At 39.5% G+C, this 26,895-nt stretch overlaps 1 protein-coding gene across 1 annotated transcript in view; it reads right to left on the reverse strand.

Moving 5' to 3' along the window:
• Positions 1 to 2,454: 2,454 nt before the first annotated feature.
• Positions 2,455 to 26,895, reverse strand: part of SLC12A7 (solute carrier family 12 member 7) — a 332,898-nt gene continuing 308,457 nt past the window's right edge. The window contains exons 21-24 of the mRNA XM_084618772.1: positions 23,866 to 23,973; positions 9,257 to 9,438; positions 3,310 to 3,443; positions 2,455 to 2,661 (exon numbers count right to left, since the gene is read on the reverse strand). Coding sequence (XP_084474898.1) covers positions 2,570 to 2,661; positions 3,310 to 3,443; positions 9,257 to 9,438; positions 23,866 to 23,973 — 516 coding nt within the window. The 3' untranslated portion in view covers positions 2,455 to 2,569. The remainder of the gene's footprint in view (positions 2,662 to 3,309; positions 3,444 to 9,256; positions 9,439 to 23,865; positions 23,974 to 26,895) is intronic.

Below are 26,895 nucleotides of genomic sequence, written 5' to 3' on the forward strand. Positions count from 1 at the left end.
CTGAAATGCTTACTGAAAATATATTGGCAGATCTATCATTTAAAACATGAAATTATGTTCCCTGCACAAAATAACAAACATATTTTATTTTACACATTGCACTTTGTCTTTAGTGTAATTATGCCACATCCCTTAAACTAGTATAGTCCCTAGGTGCTATTGCAGTATTTGTGGCCAGATATTTTCAGTATCAAGAAACACTGGGCAGTGACAAATAGTTTTAAGATGTAATTTATAAACTTAATTTTATGGCCAGTCATAATGCACAGAGGTGTATTATTAACAAAAAGCTGAAAAATACTATATAAAACAAATATTTACAAATTTAATAGTTTACTCCCAATTCAGTTGGCAAAGAAATTCTTCATTTATGTATTTTATAAAAAAGGTCAGTTTTCAGAAAATCAGATTTTCTTTCAAGAAATAAAAATAATGAAAAGAAATAGGGTGACTGTCCCTGCATTTAATTTAAAGCAAAAGACTACACTTAACTGGTCAAAGTGAGCCTCCTTATTTCCTACACTTCAGTTTTATCATTTGAATTTGACTATTGCATGCCGTATGTCGAAAATCATCACCCATCACAAGGCAGAATCACAGACATATGATATATAAATGCCCTACTGTCCCTGTTCTCTTCCCCATCACTTGCTATATCCATCATCTAAACAGGAGATAGCTAAAATTCTCAAGTCCTGGTTTCAGCTCTCAGACTGCTCCAAAATGCAATAGCCCCCAAGGAGCCATTCACTAACCCTGGGATCACTGGAATGCAGTGTGCTACAAGCATTAAAGAACTGTGTGTGAAATAGTAGGTAGAATACCTTCACCTCCATTTGGAGATTATCCTTACATAGCAGCGGTGCAAAGGGGGTCATACATTTTTTTTATAACTTAGTAAAGTCAGCAAAGTTAAGTTTAGATGAACATACAAAAAAGGTAATGTAAAAGAATTATAGTAACAAGGAGTCTGGTGGCACCTTAAAGACTTACAGATTTATTTGAACATAAGCTTTTGGGGGTAAAAACCCCACTTCTTCAGATGCATGGAGTGAAAATTACAGATGCAGACATAAATATACTGATACATGAAGAGAAGGGAGTTACCTCACATGTGGAGGACCAGGGTGGATGTAATCCACTCCCAATAACAGATGAGGAGGTGTCAATTCCAGGAGACTCAAAACTGCTTTTGTAATGAGCCAGCCACTCCCAGTCCCTATTCAAGCCCAAATTAATGGTGTTAAATTTGCAAATGAATTTTAGTTCTGCTGTTTCTCTTTGAAGTCTGTTTCTGAAGTTTTTTTGTTCAAGTATAGCTACTTTCAAATCTGTTATAGAATGTCCAGGAAGATTGAAGTGTTCTACTGGCTTTTGTCTTTAATAATAATAATTTCAAATTTTCCACCTAAGCAGACAAAGCATCGATAATTTTGGTGTGAGGCCAGCTCTAACGTCACACTGCCATACACAGATGAGGGCCCCCGGCTCAAGTCTAACATTTCACACTAGCAAGTTTTTAATTTCAAAAAACCACCCCCACATTCCACTCCCAAACAAATTATTTAGCATCAGCTTAAAGCTATACAGTCAGCTCCAACACAAAATGAGTGTGGGGTGTAAAGAATGCAGAGGAAAATGAGTTAGGGCTTAAGCTGATTTCAGATTGCAAGGCAGAAGTTCTTCAGACCATATGTGTGTCTTCGTATGTTGTCTTCATATGTTAGCCTTTAAGTGTCACTGGACTCCACTGAATGCATCCAATGAAGTGAGCTGTAGCTCACGAAAGCATATGCTCAAATAAATGTGTTAGTCTCTAAGGTGCCACAAGTACTCCTTTTCTTTCTACTGGACTCCTTGTTGTTTTTGTGGATACAGAGTAACACGGCTACCCCCTGATACTTGTCACCATGCAAAGAATTATAGTAGTTAGTAATGGCTGAATTGTGAATTTTTATTTAACCAATTTTGAAAACAGGTAATTCCTTTTATGTCAAATAATTAAATATGTCAAATGTTTGTACATATTTCTGAATCAATATGAACCAGGAGACCTAAGATGAAACTGTGATCACAACAGTCACAGATGCACCACAGCAGCATTTGTCAAGAGGACAAAATAATAAGACCAGGGTTTCTTGTTTGAAATATTTCATATTTTGTTGATAAACTTGGAAGGTTTTAACATAATTTAATTATCCTTTTGTAGAAGCAAAATAATACAATTAATGTTACTAAAAATGCAGATTCTGTTTTTTCTCTGATTATGCACATTTAAAACATTAGTTGCTACATCGGCCATAAAAATTACCTTTCCCTTCTTGGGTCTCACACCAAGATTGCTTAAAAAAATACCCTCCTGATATTTAGCATTTATTTAATACTACAATATATAAATTTCTTCTATAAAGATAAATCTATGTAGTAAATAATTTCAGATAGATTCCTTTGAAAGAAAGCAGAACACATGATCAGAAGATTCAGCTGGTGCATCATTTCAAGTACACAGGTAATTTCATTTCAACTGTTCAAATTACCGCAGTTAATCTGTTCATATTCTGTAACAGCATTAGGAGTAAATGGTGATCACTTCACGTCCACCACCTCGCACTAAGAGAACTCTGTTCAGACCTTCTGTCAAAACTTCCAAAAACTCCATGTCTGGAGGACAATCAAGTCAAGGTTTTAAGATTATAGACAAGAAATAAAACAACCTTTAAACATAATACTAAAAAACCCTTAATAAATTGTATTCCTGCATCCAAAGTGCAAGTGCAGCAGCTGCATCCAATAACTTGCCTAAAGCACCTAACACATTCATCTTTCATGAAGTGCAGCCACAACCATTTTAGGTCCCAGCATGCAAAGAGCCTCCCAGCTCAGATCACGAAGGAGTAATAAATGTTGGGATCTATGTAGGCACCCCAGAAATACTAATAAATAGATAAAATTGGTATTAAACTCTATTATTTTTATCTAAGCATTTTAGATTAAACTGAACCCAGAATACGAGTGTTATCATTAAGCAAAGACAACATTCTCCCCCACTACTTTTGGTTTCATGAAAACATTCTGCAAGTGCTGGTCTTAAAGGCATAGGTCTCTCTAGTTAAAATACGAACAAAAAAGCCACAGTACAGACAAAAAAAGCACACAGCCCCTATATACATATAAACAGATATACACATGCTCATTCTACTCATTCATAGCAATAACAACTTTAATTTATGCAACTGTTGATCTATATGATATTGTTACTTTTTTGTAATATAGTATACTTCACCATTAAAACAATAAAGCATAGGATACAGTTTTCATCCCCTTTTTTGTTTTTAGGAGGTCCGGGCATATTCAATAAAACTAGCTGAGCATGTTGTGACTTATTTAATATTACTCCATTGAGCTTCACAGCAGTGTGCATTCTTCTCACATTTGACTGATTCCTAGTACAGAAACAAACTTTTCTACAGTAAAAATGTTATTGTAACCAATAACTATTTTAATCTGTACACCACAGATAAATTTGTGAACTATGATAATTAGCTGAAAATGTCATACTTGTAATAGAAGGAGATGCCTAAAAGGATTAAACTTAGATCTCAGTACATCTTAACTTCTATAATTATAGTTACTCATTTATTAAAAATCAAGTCCAATTTTGATGGTTTATGAAAGAAGGGCTATAATTTTTAACTTAAAATTGGTAATACTTTCCTTCAAAATAAAATGAAATCTAAACATGAGTACTGCTTTCAGGACAATTTCCTTGTAAGTGAAATTTAAGCCAAGGAGTGGATATAGATTGATAGAGATTCCTAGAAATCTAATTGAGGGAAGAATGCAAAACAAGGATTTATAATGGAAATTCAGACACAATCTTTGTTATAGCATTTCTAAATGCACTGTAGCAAGACTCTGCAGATACAGTGGGATTTCCCTTAAATTCCTTTGAAAATCCCAGCATAAGTTAAACGACAGTCATACTATAAAATCTTTGAATGAAATTCAATTCATAATGGGAAACTATATGAGAAAGTAGCAAAGTGGTTAGTTGTTGGCAATAACACCCAAAGACACCACCAGTCTTAGCACTTAGGATGGAACAATCCCATGCACTTCTACAGACTAGGGACCAAATGGCTAGGCAGCAGTTCTACAGAAAAGGACCTGGGGTTACAGTGGACGAGAAGCTGGATATGAGTCAACAGTGTGCCCTTGTTGCCAAGAAGGCTGTATAAGTAGGGGCATTGCCAGTAGATTGAGGAACGTGATCGTTCTCCTCTATTCGACATTGGTGAGGCCTCATCTGGAGTACTGTGTCCAGTTTTGGGCCCCACACTACAAGAAGGATGTGGAAAAATTGGAAAGCATCCAGCGGAGAGCAACAAAAATGATTAGGGGACTGGAACACATGACTTATGAGGACAGGCTGAGGGAACTGGGATTGTTTAGTCTGCAGAAGAGAAGAATGAGGGGGGATTTGATAGCTGCTTTCAACTACCTGAAAGGGGGTTCCAAAGAGGATGGATCTAGACTGTTCTCAGTGGTAGCTGATGACAGAACAAGAAGTAATGATCTCAAGTTGCAGTGGGGGAGGTTTATGTTGGATATTAGGAAAAACTTTTTCACTAGGAGGGTGGTAAAGCACTGGAATGCGTTACCTAGGGAGGTGGTAGAATCTCCTTCCTTTGAGGTTTTTAAGGTCAGGCTTGACAAAACCATGGGCTGGGATCATTTAGTTGTGGATTGGCCCTGCTTTGAGCAGGGGGTTGAACTAGATGACCTCCTGAGGTCCCTTTCAACCCTGATATTCTATGATTCTATGATTTAATCATTCTTTTAATTAATCTCACAATGGTTTTGTTATGACATTTTTCTCCTTGTTGTTTGTCTCTGTCTCTAGAAATAAGTTATATGGACAGGCTTCTGAGTTCACTGGTGTGAAAAGATATAGAAATGGACATAATAGATACAATGACCAGATATCAGAATTTATCAGGGTGTCTTGGGTATTGCAGAGCTGTTCCATTTTTCTGAGTAGTCCTATTGAAATCAGTTTTGTCCTGGCTTCAGTAAAAATTATTAGACATCTTGGGTGACTTCCACTGTGCTGCTCAGTGACTGCCTCTAAGATCTTTGTTTTCCACATAAGCAGATATCACTTCTGCTCCCACCAGCCACAAGAAAGGTGCTTACATTTTGCTTACAAATGACAGGCACACCTGTCATCTAAATGGCCACAACTGAAGCTTTGAAACTCTATGCAGACCTTTCATGGTATGTGGGATCTTTTGGAAGGAAGCCCCCTTCTCAAGCAGCGATGATGTCTTTTGTCGATGGGATTACTGCTGTGCTGACCTATGCTAATTCCCATATGTTTTTATTTAACATTGTAGTTTTAATGAGATATCAGAGTTGCATTTGGGTGATGAGGCCCTGGCATGCTGGTTTGACTCAAGGCCCTGGCAGAGTGAGGGTTGTCTGGCAGGCAGAAGAAGGCTATAGCTCATTCTCTGGGACTCCAGAAAAGCTACCTTATAAATACAGCATCTCTTGGACTTGGCTTGGGGTGAGGGAGGGGGAGTAAAAGAAGGGAAAGGGACTGTCCATGTGACTCTCCCTCCCCTCAGATGCCTTCAAATTACAGCAAAATTGTGAGAACAGAATTTCTCATCCAACACGTAAGGTTTTCCTATAAAAGGGATATCTAACATGAAGAAATTATTAATTGGAGAAGTTGTTGGATAGGAACTCAGTGAAGGTGACAGATGACTGGCACTTTCTGGAACAAGAAAATACAGTAGAACCTCAGAGTTAAGAACACTAGAATTATGAACTGACCAATCACACACCTCATTTGGAACCAGAAGTATGTAATCAGGCAGCAGCAGACACACACACACACACACACAAAGCAAATACAGTACAATACTGTGTTAAACATGAACTACTAAAAAAAAATAAAGGGGAAAAAACATTTTTCTTCTGTATAGTAAAGTTTCAAAGCTGTATTAAGTCAATGGTCAGTTGTAAACTTTTGAAAGAACAACCATAACGTCTTGTTCAGTGTTACAAACAGTTCAGAGTTATGAACAACCTCAATTCCCAAGGTGTTCGTAAGCCTGACGTTCTACTGTAGTTTGGACTCAACTTTTGGGATTCTCTGTAGTTTAAAGGATAATGATGTGAGAAGACTGTAAAAGAAAATGATGGATTTAGTTAGGAATTGATTAGGGCATGAATGAGGATTAGAACAGAAGCAGTCTCAAGGATAAATTATGGCAATATATCACCAGCTATGATAGGCAGATTAATAAAAAAGGGAGATGTATAATTCCAAGGTTTGTGGCTTTGGAAACAAAGTTAAAATCCAGATAAACCACATGATTTTATGCCTGTAACCATCAGCCATATTTACTAGGACTGTCAATTAATTGCAGTTAACTCAAGCGATTAATGCAAAACAAATTAACTACATGAAAAAATAGTTGCAATTAATCGCAGTTTTAATCTCACGGTTAAATAATAGAATACCAATTTAAATTAATTATAAAGATTGTGGATGTTTTTCTACATTTTCAAATATATTGATTTCAATTACAATATAGAATACAGTGTTCAGTGATCACATCATATTATTATTTTTAGTGCAAATATTTGCACTGTAAAAAAGATAAACAAAAGAAATAGTATTTTTCAATTCACCTCATCCAAGTACTATATCATGTACAATACACCTCATCCAAGTATCTCTTTATCATGAAAGAGCCACTTACAAATGCAGAATTTATTTTACATAAATTCACTGAAAAGGAAAACAATGTGAAAAGTTAGAACCTACAAGTCCACTCATTCCTACTTGTTGTTCAGCCGATTGCTAAGACAAACAAGTTTGTTTACATTTACGGGAGATAATGCCTACTTCTTATTTACCAAGTAGCGGGCAGCAATATCTATTTACTATTTACCCTATTCCTTCCCTACCTGTTTGCCATGATCATTGATTGTGTAATGTTTAAATTTAGATTGCAGGATCTTGGGGGCAAAGATTACTTTTTCTATGAAGAGCCTAACACATTTTTGGGTGCTATCAAACTAATAATAATAAGATTAATTTGGATACAGATTTTTTTAACCTGAAGGATTTACTTCATTGTTTACAATTCTGTGGAAGTAATTATGGTAGCTAGAAGATGACAAAGAGTGAGAGAGAGAGAGAGAAATCAAAGATCATAGAGAGAGAGCTACAAAGTCAGCAACAAAAGACAGAATTCGGTGTAAGGTAGAGGATGTCTTTTAGCACTTCTGTCAAAACAGAGAAAACCCAAGAACAAAGAGAGGAGGAAAAGTAGAGTACTTCTAGTGGCTCCATCGGGGTGGATAAACTGCCTCTGGACAGCTACATGATCTGGTTTTATGAATCTGTTGGTAAATTTATTTGCTTCCTATAGCCCAAATGAAGAGTATGTGTGTGGGGGTGGTGGGTGGGGGAGGGTTGTATTGTACAAGGAAATCTACAGTTTACCAGTTGGGAAATGCAGGCTTTTTGAATAATACAATTTTTTAACAAGTCTCAGTCTCATTTTTTCAGCCCACAGTGCCATACAGTAGCATAATCATAATTAAAATGTTTAATACATACATTCAGTGTTCTAAGAAGATAATTAGAAAAAATGAAGGTCACTTATTTTGCAACCAAATACTGTCAGGTTTTTAACGAAAGTTTTTGCTATTGACTACATTGACCATCATTTTTGAGAAACTTATATGTATACTATGAATTACTCTGAAATAAAAAACTGATAAGGTATAGGAACTAAAACAGAAAAAGCTGACAGGAAATACTATGCTAATTATATTCACATGCCAAATCACAATATGTGCACAATATGCATACTGTAAATCATGGGAAGCAACTACTTTAAAGGAAACATGCAATAATAATACACAAGAACCAGGGAACACAGCCTAAATTAAATCAGATTTGACTTACAGATTTCCCCACTCTCTACATGGAAGAGAAACAAACATGAAACTACATTGCTTTATGCTATTTGGTGCATTTTTAAATATAGCAACTTCAGCTGATAAAACACTGTACAACTTTTGTGGTCTGAATTAAACTTTCCCTCATTGACAAGTAGTATAATTTTAGAGTTCTAATATCTAAATAAAAAATGTCAATCTATGTTTTTGCATGAATCAAAAGGTCTGCTACCAGAAAATAATTTAAAAAACAACAATTTTAAGTAAAATATAAGTCAGTTTCTAGTACAGCTTCTGAAGAGAACAGTATTTTAAAGTAAAACTCTATCATAACCAAACTGATATTCTGCATTTGGAATAGGTAAAAAATTCCAAAGAAAACAGGCTCCTAAGTGACAGAAGTTTCATTTTCAAGAGGATCTAAGTTCATTTGACTTTCAGTTTACTATTATTATTATTAAAGGTTAGCTCTTACAAACTTACACATCTACACAGTAAACCTCCCCACCCCTCCATGGCAGTGAGTCTCAAGAGCCCAGGTCAACTAACTTCAGCTTGCAATATGGGGCTAAAAATAACAATGTAGATGTTCCTGCTTGAGTAGGAGACCGAGCTCTGAAACCTAGGATGGAGTAGGGTCTCAGAGCCTGAGCAAGAATGTTTATACTGCTATTTTTAATCCCATAGTGCATGCCCAAGTCAGATGACCTGGGCTCTGATACTCCCTGCTGCAGGAGTTGTCTGCAGTGTAGGCATATCCTTAAGCTCCTGCCTTGCAGCTTACATATGTGGGGAAAACCCTGGTACCTGGGTAGAATCTCATTGACTTCTGAGGGCACAGGGGTCCACCAATCTGTTGTAACTCACAAGAGTGGGGCCTAAGTCTGTTTAATTAGAGTACATGATTGAATGAATTTCTTAGGACAATATTTAGCATCTTCTTTGCAGTTATTTTCAATAAGAACATTATACGTGTAATATGACAAATGTAAAATGTGAAAATGCTTCCTCTAAAGCACGGTTACAAGTAATGCAAATGTATCAGTCACCCAAATTAGCACTTATTGCCCAAACATTCGCCTCCTCTACGCTTCACGTAGGGCCTCATCTTGTAAAAATGTATGCATGTAAATTCTGCCCTTGACTTCAGTGGCACTACTCCTGTCTATAAAATTACTGGCATGCATATACGTTTTTACACGATGAGGCCTGAAATAATACCAGAAAAAGGATAAAACCAGAAACTTATTAAAATCACATTTGTACTTACGGCTTCATGTTGAAGATATCTTTAAAACCTGTTATATTTGTTTCTCTATTTTTGTGCTTTTCAGCTATAAACTTTTCTTTAGTCCAGGTCATTTGCACTTTTTCAGGTGTAGCAGCAGCAGTATCACACTTAACAACCGCTGCTGAATGGGACGCAGTGTTTCTGTCATGTATTAACTGAGCCTGAAAAAAAATAAAATAAAGAGAACAGGTCAAAATATAGTCGTTTTAGAGAGACAAAGAAATTTAAATCACTGATCTGCACAACCTAAATCAATGGGAGTTGACAGACTTTAATTGGAGCATGATCAGCCCCAAGAGGTTTACAAACTATGATACCTTATGCTGCAAACACATGCTTAACTTTAACATTGAAGCCAACAGAACTACTCAGATACATGAAGTTATTCATTTGTGTTTACTGGGGTCTAATTGAGAGGCTTATTTTTATAATTAAAACTAAAGACAATTTGCTTTAATGAAAATTTGAGTCCAAATTACTGTGCAACTTCAATTCTAATTTGAAGATTTTCCTGGGAATTTCCATATGTTTAAAAAGATGTTTTTCCAAGCTGTGATTAGGGTACCCATTAAGAGTGAAAAAAAGACCAAAAATATATCTGCAAATACTTTGCACTAAGTAGCACTAGCAGAGATATCAGAAACAATTAACACTGAATTGGTATCTGAAATAAAAAATATCAATGTCCCTGTTTAGGACAGCAATAATGTCTAACTGTCTTTCACTGTTATGGAACAGAAGACATTTACAATTACATTAAAAAATGCAAAGGGAGGGAATATTTTGTGTTACAGATACTTGGATTTTATTTCATTGCTTAAATGGAAATTAACACAAATATGCCCACAGTGTCTAAAGTATGTGGAATATAAAGAAACACTAATGTAATGCCACAAACTAGGATACCCATCTTTGGACATAAACATTTAAAGTGCCATATTTTCATCATAATTGAACTAATAAAGAAATTGATGAGTGACATTTATAGTGTAAAGATTCAGATGTTTCACCAGAATTATACAAATAGTGTTGCTCTCTATTTTTGAGAAGTATATCTTTAGGGGGAGGTTTGCACTCCAACAGTGAAATTGACTTCAGGGGGGCCAGAATTTCATGCTAGGTTTCTGACTAAATGGACTTAGAGATGCTTCAGCACTGGCTATATGCTGCCTGATACATGATAGACTTCTAAATGCAATTTTTATTTTAAATATTTTGAAGGAGTAAAATATGCTTCTCAATTGAACTCCTCAAATTCTAGAAATTACTTAAATGAGAAGGGAGAAGTTGAAGATATCTTTGCTAATTTTCTTGAGACTTTTAGAAATTCCAGACATTACTTCTCAGGAAAATCTATAAATGAGAGAAGATGTAGTATAGTGACAGTTTGTAATAGCAGGTATATACACAAAAGATAGTGCCGTGATAATAAAAATAAATCATAGTAGGTAATACTAAAATCTAAATTTCTTGAGGATTGTTTCCAGACAAGAGAAAGGAGAGGACAAAAAGGTTGTTTTCTATCACATCACTACCTGCATCAATTTTGTTTAACCGCAATTATTTATTTATAGGAGGAAAATGGGCAAATGTTTTGTAAAAAGTTTGAAAGCTTTAGAGAAAAAAATCTGCAATTTCATTTCCAGTCTTTAGTACTACATTTTCTAAAGTGGCACTGTAAGTGTTGTAATGAGAATGGAATATCCAGTCAGTACTACTTCAGACTACCTCTTCTTCTGGATTGTCATTAGGCAGCAGAGCCTGTATATCTTGACCAATGGGCTGTGGACTAGAGTAGCTTTTTCTTCTGACTAAGCCTTGAGACTCATCAGTGATGCTCTGAATCTGGGACGTGAAGGTCACCAAGTACAACCAGCATACAAAAAAAGGATATAATTAATTATGCTACTCAAATAACAATTTGTCTTTATTTAAATAGCTGAAAGTGGGAGTATTCTGAAAACAGATACAGATGCCACTATGTAATTGTGTTTGCCTTTTACAAACATGGTGCTCATTTGCACAAATTAGCATAGCGATGTATTTCTAAAATTTGGTTGAAGCACTACTTTGAATTTAAAAGAAACAGAGATCAAAGAGTTATTTTGTACTCAAACAAGCAGACTGTACACAAAAGGAAAAAGATATTTACTTCAATAGAAGGTCACACATGTAAAAATCTAGCTCCATAGTAAGTTAATGAGTTTGTTTTCTTGGTAACAGACAAGAATTTTTACACAAACCCAAAAATAATTTTAGAAAAAACACACACACACAAAACATGTATTGAACAGCCAAACTCAAACACTCGTAATAAGATTACTAAACAACTATTGATATATGTTCAGTTTACATTTAGGTTTTGCCAAGGTATGTTGAATATATTGTGACAGGGTCAGGCCAGGCTATAGGAGAGTAATAGAAGGCAGATATATTAGCCCCAGGCTAAGTAGGTCCCTTTTCCCTGGGTGCCTGAATGCAATCATCTACATATAAGATTCATATCACTATCTGGGGTATACTGGGATGTAGTGTTTTGGAAGGTGAGAGAACAAGCCATCAACAAAAGAAGCAGGAAATCATTTGGGGGCTTCCAGACCCAGTGTGTTTTTACATTAACACAACCACAAACAAGAGCAATAAAAAAGAAGAAATATTGAATTAAGGCCAAAAGGGACCATTATATAGTCAACTTTGACTTCCTGTATAACACCAGCCATTGAATTTTATCCAGTTATTCCTGTATTGAGTCAAATAACTCGAGCTTGACTGAAGTATGTCTTCCAGAAAAGCATTCAGTCTTGATCTGAAGACTTCAACAGACAGGTCATCCACCACTTCCCTTAGTAGTTTGTTTCAATGGTTAATCACCCTTACTATTAAATTCAAATTAGAAACAAGGCACAGATTTTTGTCTACCTTTATCTTCCAGTCATTGGTTCTAATTATAACTGTCTCTGCTATATTAGATTAGAGCCCTTTATTATTTGGTATTTTCTTCCTGTGAAGGTACTTACACACTGTGTTCAAGTCACCTCTTGATTAAATTAAAGAGACTGAGCTTCTTAAATCTCTGTGTACAGCACTTTTTCTCAAATCATTTTTGTGGTTCTTCTCTGCACCATCTTCATTTTTCAATATCCTTTTTAAAGTGAGGATACCGGAACTGAACACAGTATTCCAGTATCTGTCTCACCAATGCTGCATCAGAGGTAAAATCACTTCCCTACTCCCCCAGTTTATTCATTGAAGAATCACATTAGCCCTTTTTGCCAAAGCATCACACTGGGAGCTCTTTTTTAATTGTCTACTGTGACTCTTTGTCAAGGTTCCTCCCCCACTCTGAACTCTAGGGTGCAGGTGTGGGGACCTGCATGAAAAACCTCCTAAGCTTATCTTTACCAGCTTAGGTCAAAACTTCCCCAAGGTACAAAATATTACCCCTTGGACAGGCCGCTACCACCACCAAACTAATACTGGTTACTGGGGAAGAGCTGTTTGGACGCGTCCTTCCCCCCAAAATACTTCCCAAAACCTTGCACCCCACTTCCTGGACAAGGTTTGGTAAAAAGCCTCACCAATTTGCCTAGGTGACTACAGACCCAGACCCTTGGATCTTAAGAACAATGAACAATCCTCCCAACACTTGCACCCCCCCTTTCCTGGGAAATGTTGGATAAAAAGCCTCACCAATTTGCATAGGTGACCACAAACCCAAACCCTTGGATCTGAGAACAATGAAAAAGCATTCAGTGTTTTACAAGAAGACTTTTAATAAAAAATAGAAGTAAATAGAAATAAAGAAATCCCCCCTGTAAAATCAGGATGGTATATATCTTACAGGGTAATTAGATTCAAAAACATAGAGAACCCCTCTAGGCAAAACCTTAAGTTACAAAAAAGATACACAGACAGAAATAGTTATTCTATTCAGCACAATTCTTTTCTCAGCCATTTACAGAAATCATAATCTAACACATACCTAGCTAGATTACTTACTAAAAGTTCTAAGACTCCATTCCTGTTCTGTCCCCGGCCAAGACGACTACAGACAGACCCTTTGTTTCTCTCCCTCCTCCCAGCTTTTGAAAGTATCTTGTCTCCTCATTGGTCATTTTGGTCAGGTGCCAGCGAGGTTACCTTTAGCTTCTTAACCCTTTACAGGTGAGAGGAGCTTTCCCCTGGCCAGGAGGGATTTCAAAGGGGTTTACCCTTCCCTTTATATTTATGACACGCCCCCCAAATCTCAGCTAGGGTGAAACACTGGCTGGGATTTCTTCCTGGAGCTCTAGGAAAACAGAGTTAATAAGACACATGCATCTCTAAATATACTACCAAGTACATAAAGACTAACAATATTTTCCACATCTCAAGGACGATTTTAACCAGTTGATTCTGGGAAACTTTCACGGGAGAGTGCATCAGCCACTTTGTTAGAAGCTCCTGAGATGTGTTGGATGTTGAAATCAAAATCTTGGAGAGCTAAACTCCACCGAAGAAGTTTTTTGTTAGTTTCTTTGACGGTGTGAAGCCACTTTAGTGCAGCATGGTCGGTTTGCAGGTGGAAACGCCGTCCCCAAACATATGGGCGTAGCTTTTCCAGAGCGTAGACAATGGCATAACATTCTTTTTCAGTGACTGACCAGTGGCTTTCCCTCTCAGACAGTTTTTTGCTGAGAAACACTACAGGGTGGAATCCTTGATCAGGTCCTTTCTGCATTAAAACTGCTCCCACACCACGCTCGGATGCATCTGTGGTTACTAGGAACGGTTTGTCAAAGTCTGGGGCCCTTAGTACAGGGTCAGACATGAGTGTCGCTTTAAGCTTGTTAAAGGCCTTCTGACACTTTCCGGTCCACTGAACAGCATTTGGCTGTTTCTTTTTGGTTAGGTCTGTCAGTGGGGCAGCGATTTGGCTGTAGTGCGGTACAAATCGTCTGTAATAACCGGCCAAGCCTAAGAAGGATTGAACCTGTTTCTTTGACTTTGGGACAGGCCACTTTTGGATAGCATCCACTTTGGCCTGTAGGGGGCTGATAGTTCCTTGACCCACCTGGTGTCCAAGGTAAGTCACTCTGTTTAGGCCTATTTGACACTTCTTAGCCTTAACAGTTAGTCCTGCCTCCCTTATGCGCTCAAGGACTTTTTGTAGATGTTCCAGGTGGTCTGCCCAGGAATCCGAAAATATGGCCACATCGTCAAGGTAGGCGACTGCATATTCTCCTAATCCCGCTAGGAGACCATCTACAAGTCTTTGGAAAGTGGCGGGTGCATTTCGCAGCCCGAAAGGGAGTACATTAAATTCATACAGCCCGAGATGTGTGATGAAGGCTGACCTTTCCTTGGCAGATTCATCTAGCGGTACCTGCCAGTACCCCTTGGTTAAGTCCAAGGTAGAGATGAACTGGGCCCTTCCCAGTTTCTCTAATAGTTCATCTGTGCGTGGCATGGGATAGTTGTCTGGGCGAGTTACAGCATTTAGCTTACGGTAGTCCACGCAAAAACGTATTTCCCCATCTGGTTTGGGAACTAGAACCACTGGAGATGCCCATGCACTTTCAGAGGGGCGGATTACACCCATCTGTAACATATCCTGGATCTCCCGTTCTATAGCAGTTTTAGCTTGAGGAGACACCCGGTAAGGTTGGACCCTAATTGGGTGAGCATTACCTGTGTCAATGGAGTGGTATGCCCGTTCAGTCAGTCCTGGGGTGGCTGAGAACGTTGGCGCGTAGCTAGTGCACAGCTCCTGGATCTGCTGTCGCTGCATACGCCCAAGGGTCATGGAGAGGTTCACCTCTTCCACACCACCAGCACATTTCCCTTCGTAATAGACACCTTCAGGCCACTCAGCGTCGTCTCCTCCCTGGGCTGTAAACTGACAAACCTTTAATTCTCTGGAATAAAAGGGCTTTAGAGAATTAATATGATACACCTTAGGCTTTCGGTTGGAGGTGGGGAATGCTATGAGATAATTAACAGCTCCCAGGCGCTCCTGGACCACGAATGGCCCTTCCCACGATGCTTCCATTTTATGGGCCTGGAGCGCCTTTAAGACCATGACCTGGTCTCCTACTTTGAAGGAACGCTCTCTGGCATGTTTATCATACCAGGCTTTTTGCTCTTTTTGAGCATCCTGTAAGTTTTCTCTAGCAAGGGCTAAAGAGGTTCGGAGGGTGTTTTGTAGGTTGGTTACAAAGTCCAGAATGTTAGTTCCTGGAGAAGGTGTAAATCCCTCCCATTGCTGCTTCACCAACTGCAATGGCCCCTTAACCTCACGGCCATATACAAGTTCAAATGGGGAAAACCCTAAACTGGGATGTGGTACAGCTCTGTAGGCAAAGAGCAACTGCTGCAATACTAGGTCCCAATCATTGGAGTGCTCATTTACGAATTTACGTATCATGGCCCCCAAAGTTCCATTAAACTTCTCCACCATGCCATTTGTTTGATGATGGTAAGGAGTGGCAACCAAGTGATTTACCCCATGAGCTTCCCAAAGGTTTTTCATAGTTCCTGCCAGGAAATTAGTCCCTGCATCTGTGAGGATGTCGGAGGGCCAACCTACCCTGGCAAAAATGTCTGCTAGTGCCTGGCACACACTTTTAGCCCTGGTGTTGCTTAGAGCTACTGCTTCCGGCCATCGGGTGGCAAAATCCATGAAAGTCAGTATGTACTGCTTTCCTCTGCGTGTCTTTTTCGGAAAAGGACCCAGAATATCCACAGCTACTCGCTGAAATGGAACTTCAATGATGGGGAGTGGCTGGAGAGGAGCTTTGACCTGGTCTTGGGGTTTTCCCACTCTTTGGCACACCTCACAAGACTGGACATAGGTAGAAACATCCTTGCCCATTCCCTCCCAGTGGAATGACCCCCCCAAACGGTCTTTGGTCCTGTTCACCCCAGCATGGCCACTAGGGTGATCATGGGCTAAGCTCAAGAGCTTGGCCCGGTATTTAGTTGGAACTACCAACTGTCTCTGAGGATGCCAGTCTTCCTGGTGTCCTCCAGAAAGAGTTTCCTTGTATAAAAGTCCTCTTTCTACAACAAACCTGGATCGATTAGAAGAGCTGAGAGGCGGTGGGTTGCTCCGTGCCGCCGTCCAAGCTCTCTGGAGGCTTTCATCTGCTTCCTGTTCGGTCTGGAACTGTTCCCTTGATGCTGGAGACATCAGTTCCTCATGGGATTGTGGACCTAGGCTTGGTCCCTCTGGAAGCGATATAGGGGATGGAGCTGGTTCTGTTGACTGTGAACCGCTCTCCGCTGGTGTACTATGTTGGGATTCAGGCTCCGGCTGAGCCTCTTGTGTAGGGTTATCGGCTGCTGCCAGTTCAGGTTCGGTGGGGCCCTCTGGTGTTGAGGTTGCAAGTACTGGATTCAGTGCTGACACGGGGTCTGGTGTTGGTTGTTCGGCTGGTTCCGGTTCTGGGACTGGTTCCGTCTGGGTCTCTGGGACTGGATGCACTACTGCTGTTGCAGACATTGGCCTGGGGTCCAGGTCCATCACCTCTGACTGGGTCCTGATAGAAGTTTCCGGAACAGAGCTAGGCCTCACGGCTTGTTTAGCCTGGTTGCGGGTGACCATTCCCACCCTCTTGGCCTGCTTCACATGATTGGCCAAGTCTTCCCCCAACAGCATGGGGATGGGATAATCATCATAGACTGCAAAAGTCCACATTCCTGACCAGCCCTTGTACTGGACAGGCAACTTGGCTGTAGGCAAATTGAAAGAGTTGGACTTGAAGGGTTGAATCGTCACTTGGATCTCTGGGTTGATTAAATTGGGGTCCACTAAGGAAGCATGGATAGCTGACACTTGTGCTCCGGTGTCCCTCCACACGGTGACCTTCCTCCCACCCACACTCACAGTTTCCCTCTGCTCCAAGGGTATCTGGGAGGTATCTGGGCCTGTGGACCTCTGGTGTGATTCCGGTGCAATGAACTGTAATCTGTTGGGGTTCTTGGGGCAGTTGGCCTTTACATGCCCCAGCTCGTTACACTTAAAACATCGTCCAGCTGACGGGTCACTGGGGCGAGGAGGGTTGCTGGAGAACGGGGTGGTGGGACGATAAGGGGTCTGGAGGGTTCTTTGGGAGGTAGGTGGGGCTTTGGGCGGCCCCCGGTAATAGGGTGTGGTCTGGGGTGGTCCCTTCTGGTCTCCGCTCCAACTGCGACCAGTTTTCTTCTTCTCTGCCACCTCCACCCATCTGGCTCCAATCTCTCCTGCCTCAATTACAGTTTTGGGTTTCCCATCTAGGATGTATCTTTCTATTTCCTCAGGAACACCCTCTAAGAATTGTTCCATTTGCATTAGGAAGGGCAAATTTACTGGAGATTCAACACTTGCTCCTGATATCCAGGCATCCCAATGTTTTACAATGTGGTAGGCATGTCGGGTAAATGACACGTCTGGTTTCCACCTTAGGGCTCTGAACCTCCGACGAGACTGCTCGGGTGTTATCCCCATTCTGACTCTCGCCTTGGATTTAAACAGTTCATACTTGTTCATGTGTTCTTTAGGCATTTCAGCTGCCACCTCAGCTAAGGGTCCACTGAGCTGCGGCCTCAGCTCTACCATGTATTGGTCAGTAGAGATGTTGTACCCAAGGCAGGCCCTTTCGAAGTTTTCTAAGAAGGCCTCAGTATCATCACCTGCCTTGTAGGTGGGGAACTTTCTGGGATGGGAAGTGGTACCTGGAGAAGGATTGCTAGGGTTTGTTGGTATATTCTGCTGGGCCTTTATCCTCTCCATCTCCTCCACATGCTTCCTCTCTTTTTCCCTCTCCTCCTCCACATGCTTCCTTGCCTCCATTTCCCTCTTGTGGGCAGCCTCTTGGTGTTGTTCTGCCTCCCTTTCTTGTTCCTTCTTCAGCTGCATGAGTTCTATCTGTCTTTCATGTTCCCTTTGTTTTTCCTCAGCCTGAAATTTGGCTAATTCCAGCTGTAGTCGAGCTGAGGATTTGGCCATTCTAACCTCTCTGTTTTTAACTAACTTTACACCCGAGGTTTAGAAATAAACAAACAAAACTTGGCTGTAAAATTTTGCTGTGCTGGAATAGAATACCTATTCTCTGATAGTGATTGTCAGCCTACAGAAAAAGACAATTCCCTTGTCTCTGCTCTGGGCCCAAATTAAAGCAAAAAACCTCCAACTACTTGGAAACCTGCTTACCCAGCCCAAAGAAGAAAAAAATTTCTTTTCAAACCTGTGCTCCTTGTAAAACAAAAAAAAATCAAAATCCTAAAAAAAAAACCCTGCTACTTTTGTCTCCAGGCAAATGGGTAGAGCACACACCCCCTATTTACTTTTAGGAAGAAAAAAAAAAAAACCTCTGGGTTGGAAGACTGTGAATTTCCCTGCAGGAGTTAAGTACCGTGCCTCCAGGCAAAGAAAACCTGCAATTCACAAGATAATCCCCTTTTGTCTCTGCTTGGCCACAAAGCAGAGAGAAACCAAGCTGCTTTCAGTTTCAAAGCTGCCTTCTGGACTTCCTAAAAATTCCTTTTTAAAATCTGTATTTCTAGTTCAAAAAATCTCAACTGGATCTCAAAATGATTTCAGGTTAATCCCACCACTGTGCCACCATGTCAAGGTTCCTCCCCCACTCTGAACTCTAGGGTGCAGATGTGGGGACCTGCATGAAAAACCTCCTAAGCTTATCTTTACCAGCTTAGGTCAAAACTTCCCCAAGGTACAAAATATTACCCCTTGGACAGGCCGCTACCACCACCAAACTAATACTGGTTACTGGGGAAGAGCTGTTTGGACGCGTCCTTCCCCCCAAAATACTTCCCAAAACCTTGCACCCCACTTCCTGGACAAGGTTTGGTAAAAAGCCTCACCAATTTGCCTAGGTGACTACAGACCCAGACCCTTGGATCTTAAGAACAATGAACAATCCTCCCAACACTTGCACCCCCCCTTTCCTGGGAAATGTTGGATAAAAAGCCTCACCAATTTGCATAGGTGACCACAAACCCAAACCCTTGGATCTGAGAACAATGAAAAAGCATTCAGTGTTTTACAAGAAGACTTTTAATAAAAAATAGAAGTAAATAGAAATAAAGAAATCCCCCCTGTAAAATCAGGATGGTATATATCTTACAGGGTAATTAGATTCAAAAACATAGAGAACCCCTCTAGGCAAAACCTTAAGTTACAAAAAAGATACACAGACAGAAATAGTTATTCTATTCAGCACAATTCTTTTCTCAGCCATTTACAGAAATCATAATCTAACACATACCTAGCTAGATTACTTACTAAAAGTTCTAAGACTCCATTCCTGTTCTGTCCCCGGCCAAGACGACTACAGACAGACCCTTTGTTTCTCTCCCTCCTCCCAGCTTTTGAAAGTATCTTGTCTCCTCATTGGTCATTTTGGTCAGGTGCCAGCGAGGTTACCTTTAGCTTCTTAACCCTTTACAGGTGAGAGGAGCTTTCCCCTGGCCAGGAGGGATTTCAAAGGGGTTTACCCTTCCCTTTATATTTATGACACTCTTAAATCCCTTTCTAGAGTCACTGCTTTCCAGGATACAGTCACCCATTCTGTAGGTAAGTTCTGCATTCTTTGGTCCAAGATGTATGACTTGCATTTGTTGTATTAGAAAATGCATTTTGTTTGAACGGGCCCACCTGATCAAGCAATTCAGTTCACTCTGTATGATTGTCCTGTCATCATCATTATTTACCACTCCACCAACTTTTGTACCTCCCTAAAATTTACTTCCAGATCACTGATAAAAATATTGAACCCTGTTATGCTTAGAACAGATTCCTATGGAGCCTCACTAGAAACCCCTGCTTAATGATGTTTCCCACATGGCAACTACTATTCAAAGCCCCCTTCTAAACTAGGATTAGATATGACAGAACTTTCATTTGACTTTATTTCTATGCAATGTTATAAATATTTATGGACTTATTATTATTACTTTGAATAAATTAACGGGAATATGACTTTTCCAAGTGAAGTGACTATAAAGTAATTCAGAATTCACTCTCATAAAGGAAACATATAAGAGGGCTTATCTGTTAGAGAGGCAGTGTTTTCTAATACAAGACTGGCATCTCTGCCACTGACTGACTATGTGGCCATCTCACCTGTGTGTGACAGTTCTCCATTGTTAAAAAGGAATAATACCTCCCTACTTCACAGGCATGTTGTGAGCATTAATGAATGCATGTATTTTGAAGATGACAACACTATCATATAAGCATGAAGTTAAAAAAAGAAGAAAAGAGTATTTTTTTACATGTGTGAATAAGAGAGCATTCGGGGTGCATAAGATTATTCAAGAATATTGAGATTTAAATAGCAGAAATGAATTTAAGAGATTTTCACTGACGGATTGAAGACATGGTGCAGATATGTGCCAAAATCCAGAGTGTTGCATGAATATATTTTATTTTAAAAATACATTTTTATGAATAAAGCTATGCAACAGTTTTGCCATGATTTTTTTCCTGCAGTAAATTAAATTAAAATGTTGAAACATTATAGACTCACAGACTTTAAGGCCAGAAAGGACCATCATGATAATCTAGTCTGACCTTCTACACATTGCAGACACATAACTTCACTCACGTACTCCTGTAACAGACCCTAACTTGTGGCTGAGTTGCTGAAGTCCTCAAATCATGATTTAAATACTTCAGGTTACAGAGAATCCACCATTTACACAAATTTAAACCTGCAAGTGACCAATGCCCCATGCTGCATAAGAAGGCAAAAAACCCCAGGGTCTCTGCCAATCTGACAGGGGGAGATGGGGGGAATTCCTTCCCAACCCAAATATGGAAACCCTGAGCATGTGTGCAAGACCTGGGAAAGAATTCTCTGTAGTTACTCAGAGCCCTTCCCATCTAGTGTCCCATCACTGGCCATTGGAGATATTTGCAGCTAGCAATCACAGATCAGCTACATGCCATTGTAGGCAGAGTCATCATACCATACCCTCCATAAACTTATCAAGCTCAGTCTTGAATCCAGTTAGGTTTTTGCTACCCCTACTCCCCTTAGAAGGCTGTTCCAAAACTTCACTCCTCTGATAGTTAGAAACCTTCATCTAATTTCAAGCCTAAATGTATTGATGACCAGTTTATATCCATTTTTTCTTGTGTCAACAGTAACACTTCATTTAAACAACTCTCCCTCCCTGGTATTTATTTCTCTGGTGTATTTACATAGAGCAATCGTATCTCCCCTCAGCCTTCTTTTGGTTAGACTAAATAAGCCAAGCTCTTTGAATCTCCTCTCATAAGGTAGGAGACTCAAATTCATCTGATCATCCTAGTAGTCCTTCTCTGCATCTGTTCCAGTTTGAATTAATCTTTCTTAAACATGGGAGACCAGAACTGCACACAGTATTCCAGATGAGGTCTTACCACTGCCTTGTATAATGGTACTAACACTTCCCTGTCTCTACTGCAAATACCTTGCCTCATGCATCCTAGGACTGCTTTAGCCTTTTTCACAGCTGCATCACGTTGGCAGCTCATAGTCATCCTGCGATCAACCAGTACACCCAGATCTTTCTCTTCCTCTGTTGCTTCCAACTGATAAGTCCCCAGCATATAGCAAACATTCTTGTTAGTCTCTAAGTGCATGACTTTGCACTTTGCACTATTAAATTTCATCCCATTTCTATTATTCCAATTTTCAAGATCCTCCAGATCTTCTTGTGTGATAGTCCGGTCCTCCTCCACATTGACAAACTCCCAACTTTTTCTCATCTGCAAATTTTATTAACACACTCCCATTTTTTGTGCCAAGATCATTAATAAAAATGTTAGAAAGGTCCCAAGACTCATCCCTCAGGAACTCCACTACCAACCTCCCTCCAGCCTGAATTCACCTTTCCATATGACCTGTTGTAGATTCCCCTTTAAGCAGTTCCTTATCCACATTTTAATTCTCATATTAATTCCCATCTTCTCTAATTTAAATAATAATTTATCATCTGGAACTGTATCAAATGCCTTACTGAAATCCAGGGAGATTAGATCTGGTACATTTCCTTTGTCCAGAAAAACCCAGTTATCTTCTCAAAGAAAGAGATCAGGTTGATCTGGCATGATCTGCCTTTTGTAAAACCATGTTGTACTTTATCCCAATTACTATTTACATCTATGTTCTTACTACTTTCTCTTTCAAAATTTGTTCCAAGAGCTTGCAGGCAATTGACGTCAAACTAACAGGCCTATAGTTTCCCAGATCACTTTTCTCTCCTTTCTTAAAAACAGGTACTTGTGATGTTCTATATTTTTTTGGTCATCACTCTTACAAGACTATGATAAATTTTGTACAAAGTACACCTTGTGAGATATCATTTGAAAACTCATAATCTGCTGAATATTGTTGTCCTGGCAAAATGTGTGTATCAATATTGTATGAGAAATTATTAGATTCTACTATGTATCGTTGTTATAACATGATCCAAAGCAGTCACAAAACATTTTTTCAGAGACAAAGACACCCTAGTACCCCACTTAGGTGTTAAACAGCTATCAATGTCATTCTTCATCAACAGGAAGGTGTAAACAAGAAATTTACATTTCATCACAGAGACAGTTCAACCCTCACATCCACAAGAGACTATGTGTTGCCTACACCCCAGCTGGGGGTAATCCTCAAAGAGGGGAAGATGATATAAAAATGAGAGACAGTGGGATAGCAAGGCTGGTGCATATATCATTTTCTTTGACAAAATGACGGACTTTCTATGAGCTTGCATTGTTCAGTAGTGTGCTGGACAGCACAAGATGCACATTACTGGGGGAAAGTCTGACACTAAGACTTTGCAGGTGTCACCCTGTATGTAATTCATGAGTGACTAGTCAGTGTGCTCACGTGTTTAGCTGTGAGTAAATTTGCATGCTGAAGGCTGTGTGAGCAGGCCAAGAGTGGCTGTTCTGACAGCAAAGCAGTGTAAAAGGCACCCCAGGCTAGCGATTAAAGGGGACACAGCTGTTCAACAGTCCAAATTGTACTCTGGATAATGTCATAGTACTATATTAGCAATTCTCCGGTCACAGGGTACGACCTCAGAGTTTACGGATTCATTAAAAATCCTTGCTATATGTTAGATATATAGCGTAATTTTCTTAATTGCTTTATCACGTCTTGCAGATTTCAAACGCTGACAAGATGGCAAAAATAGTATTACTGAAAAGTATAAGGTTGCATCATCTATTTAACTCAAAATAATATATTTTAAAATTCTTCAGTTAAATTTTTAAAATCCTTAAAACCCAGGAAAATAGATATGTTTGATGACAAGCATGCAAACACAGATGCTTTTAGTGCAGTATTTTAAACTCCAATCTACTGTTATAGTTATTCTGGAACTCTAGTAATTCTAGTATTTCAGTATTGTTTAGAGCTAATATTAATGACTCATTACACAAAAAGATAAAGTAAATCAAATATTCTCTTACAACTGATAAACCAGTACATAATTCATAACAAAAGAGGTTTTATTTTATTTACTTGTTATGAAATTGTTAGAGATCATGGCCTAGCATTACCATTTCCACTTGCTTATACTGGTTTTCATAAAGTTTATAGTCAAGTTAAATTGTTTACCTCTCTTTCCCTTTCATTCTTAGACAGCTGCATCTGTTTTAACATCTGAGATCTCTGCTCCATCATAAGAGTCTTCTCATATGTGAATGCTGAAATATCATTTTCAAACTGCAAAATAAGTATGCCATCATTAAAAGGAGAAAAATCTCATTTACAACCCCCCTCCCGCCCCATCATTTGGGTAACATCTTGGGGTTTGCTTTAATTTGTGTTAATTTATATCCTAACAGTATTTCCAATATCTAAATGTCTTCTGTTTTCAATGCTTTGGAATTCTAATTTTCAAGTCTACACAGTATTAAAATACTCCTTCAAAAATATGCCACTAGACACTGTATCATATCAGAAAAATTTAAGATACAAGACTTTCCATTGTTCTGTTCTTATACAGACTGCAGGAATGAGGATGGGCTAAAGGCCACCTTTTAAACCATCTTTGCACCTCCTGTATTCTGGCCCCAACCTGCTAATGCACAGGCTTGTAACTGCACCTCTAGCATGCATCCAATGGTGGGAGGGCTTGAGGGGAGTGGTCGTAGTGCAGAACTGACCCAAACTCTACACTGCCTAGGGAACAAGCTAACACTAGGGGTATTTTCTGGGGGACTGATTCCACACAATTTGCAGTCCTTTTATGCACCAAAGAAGAGTAAAGAGGCAAGACTTTAATAAAGAATATGGTCCTTTGTGTCTTGAGACATTGAACAAAAATTAAGTGAAACTATATAATATAACAAAATAGAGATAACATTCCTACTGAGAACAAAATAAATAAAAATATCTATTTAAAATATGCTCTTACAAATTAGTAAAATATTCTAACTGAGGTTGTTATGACTGGAAGAAGTAGTGGCATTAATCAAACTGAAAGTACATTAGAACCACAGAATACCAGAAATAGTTATTTCACACACAACAAAATACAAAGCATAAAACTGGCATTTTGGCAAATAAGAAGCACAAAGAAGTTCTCAGAAGGTAATATTTTGCAAATATATGTGTGGCAGTTCTAAAGAACTCATGAGGTAAATCACTACTCAAAATGAATCTCTGAAAGAAATGGTTTTAACATGGTTTTGAAAGGATCACCTGGATTTAGATTGAAATTAGTAAATGCCAGAAGACAGCAATTTCTTCTCCATTACTGTAAATACATTACCAAATCTGAAAATTTCACAAAAAACACAAACCAACATGGACTACAAGATGACTTTGCCAGACCAGAGCTGTTTATCCATCTATCTGTGGACATGTAAATCAAGTATTTGTCTCAATCACAAACACTAGTCTTAGTTAAATGCAGATGAGATTTAACAGGAAGAGGACAGCAGGGGGAAAAAGCTTTGTCTTGGGGTGCACTTTGAAGGTTTGTTGTTCTGTAACTGGGGGACAGGGACAGCACCCTGTTATCCTGAACTCAAAGAAGTAATCAGGCAATGTGATTACATTCATGAAAATGAGATCCCAACTGGTCCTGGTTGGAAATGCTGCAAGAAAGCTTTAGGTCAGATAAGACTGCTTCTAGGCAGATGGGTAGCCTGTTAAAGTTAAGTTTAATCTATAAGAAGCATGTTATACGTCAGTATTATATGTAACCATTTCTGTTTCCACTTATTATCCTTACTCACTATCTCTTAAATCTTAATCTTTGATAATAAATTTACGATTGTTTCACTATACATATATCTCAGTGCTGTGATGTTATATGTTGCTGATCCTGAGAAGTACCAGTCAAGCTGTGTGTAGACTGTTCCTTCAGGAATATTTTACCTGGTAATTTCTGTGAGTATCCAGTGACAAGGGCTGGAAACTACAGGGGGATGCTTTCAGAGGGGCATGGAACCGGGGTGCACCTATTACTAACCTGCATGGCAAAGCAAGGGGTTAGTAGAGCCCTGAAGAGATTGTTTGGGTGACAGACTGGAGGTGTCAGTTAAGCACAAGTTATTCTCACTTTTGCTGAAGCAGAGGGGTAACAAGGGGACTCATCATCCTGGGCACCCCAAGCAAGTGTAACACATATCCTTCATGGCATCATGGGTCAAATGAATCACTCAGTCCTGGCTTCAATACCCACAACCTCGACTCCCTCACTGAAATGGCTCTTGAAGCTAGTGTTTTCATGAATCTCTTGAAGCCTCTCCTAGGCCTTGATTCAGAAAAGCATTTAAGCAAAGGGTAACTCTAAGAACATAAGTAATCTCACCGAAATCAATGGGATTACGAATGTGCTTAAAGTTATGCCTATACTTCACTGGAGTAGGATCCTAATTCTCTTTGCCTTTACAGTCCCCTCTCAAACTGGAAACTCAGAGGAGAGGTTACTTACCTTTCAGTAACTTGAGTTCTTTGAGAAGTGTTGGCCCTATGGGTGCGCTACCATAGGATATGAGCATGCCCTTGCACTCTCAGCCAGAGATTTGAGTTATCAGTGTCTGCAGGTCTGCGCCTGCATGCTACACTACACAGGAATTAGACTAGATGACCTTTGCAGTCCCTTCTAACCCTATGATTCTATACAGCCTCATGCTTTGGAGTGAGGAAATATGGGGAGAAGTGGACCCGCCACCATTCCAGTTCCTTGTCAACTACAAAGCCAGAGGGGAAAGAGGGTGGGGAGCACCCCTGGAGAGATAATATCTTGAAGAAGTCAAGTTCCTGAAAGGTAAGTAACCTCTCCTTCTTCTTTGAGTATATGTTACTATGGGTGCTCAACCACAGACTCCCAAGCAGTAACTCAACATGGAAGGGGGTGCTGAGGAGGCAGATCCAAGATGGTGCAGAGGACAGCATCAGCAAAAGTTGTGTCTATCTTGGCACAGAAAGAATATTGTAATGTTTTGAGAACATGTGAACTGAGGACCAAATTGCGACCCTGAAAATTTCAGAGATAAGGATGTCTTTGATGAGGGTAATAGAAATGGACTGAGTCTTAGTGGAGTATGCTGCCACTTTGAGGGGGAGTTGTACCACAGCAATCTTGTTTCAGGCTATGATGCCACCCACTTTGATAATCTTTGAGAAGAGATC

The sequence above is a fragment of the Lepidochelys olivacea genome (genome assembly GCF_965140295.1).
Source record: "Lepidochelys olivacea isolate rLepOli2 genome assembly, chromosome: 2".
Lineage (NCBI taxonomy): Eukaryota > Metazoa > Chordata > Testudines > Cheloniidae > Lepidochelys > Lepidochelys olivacea.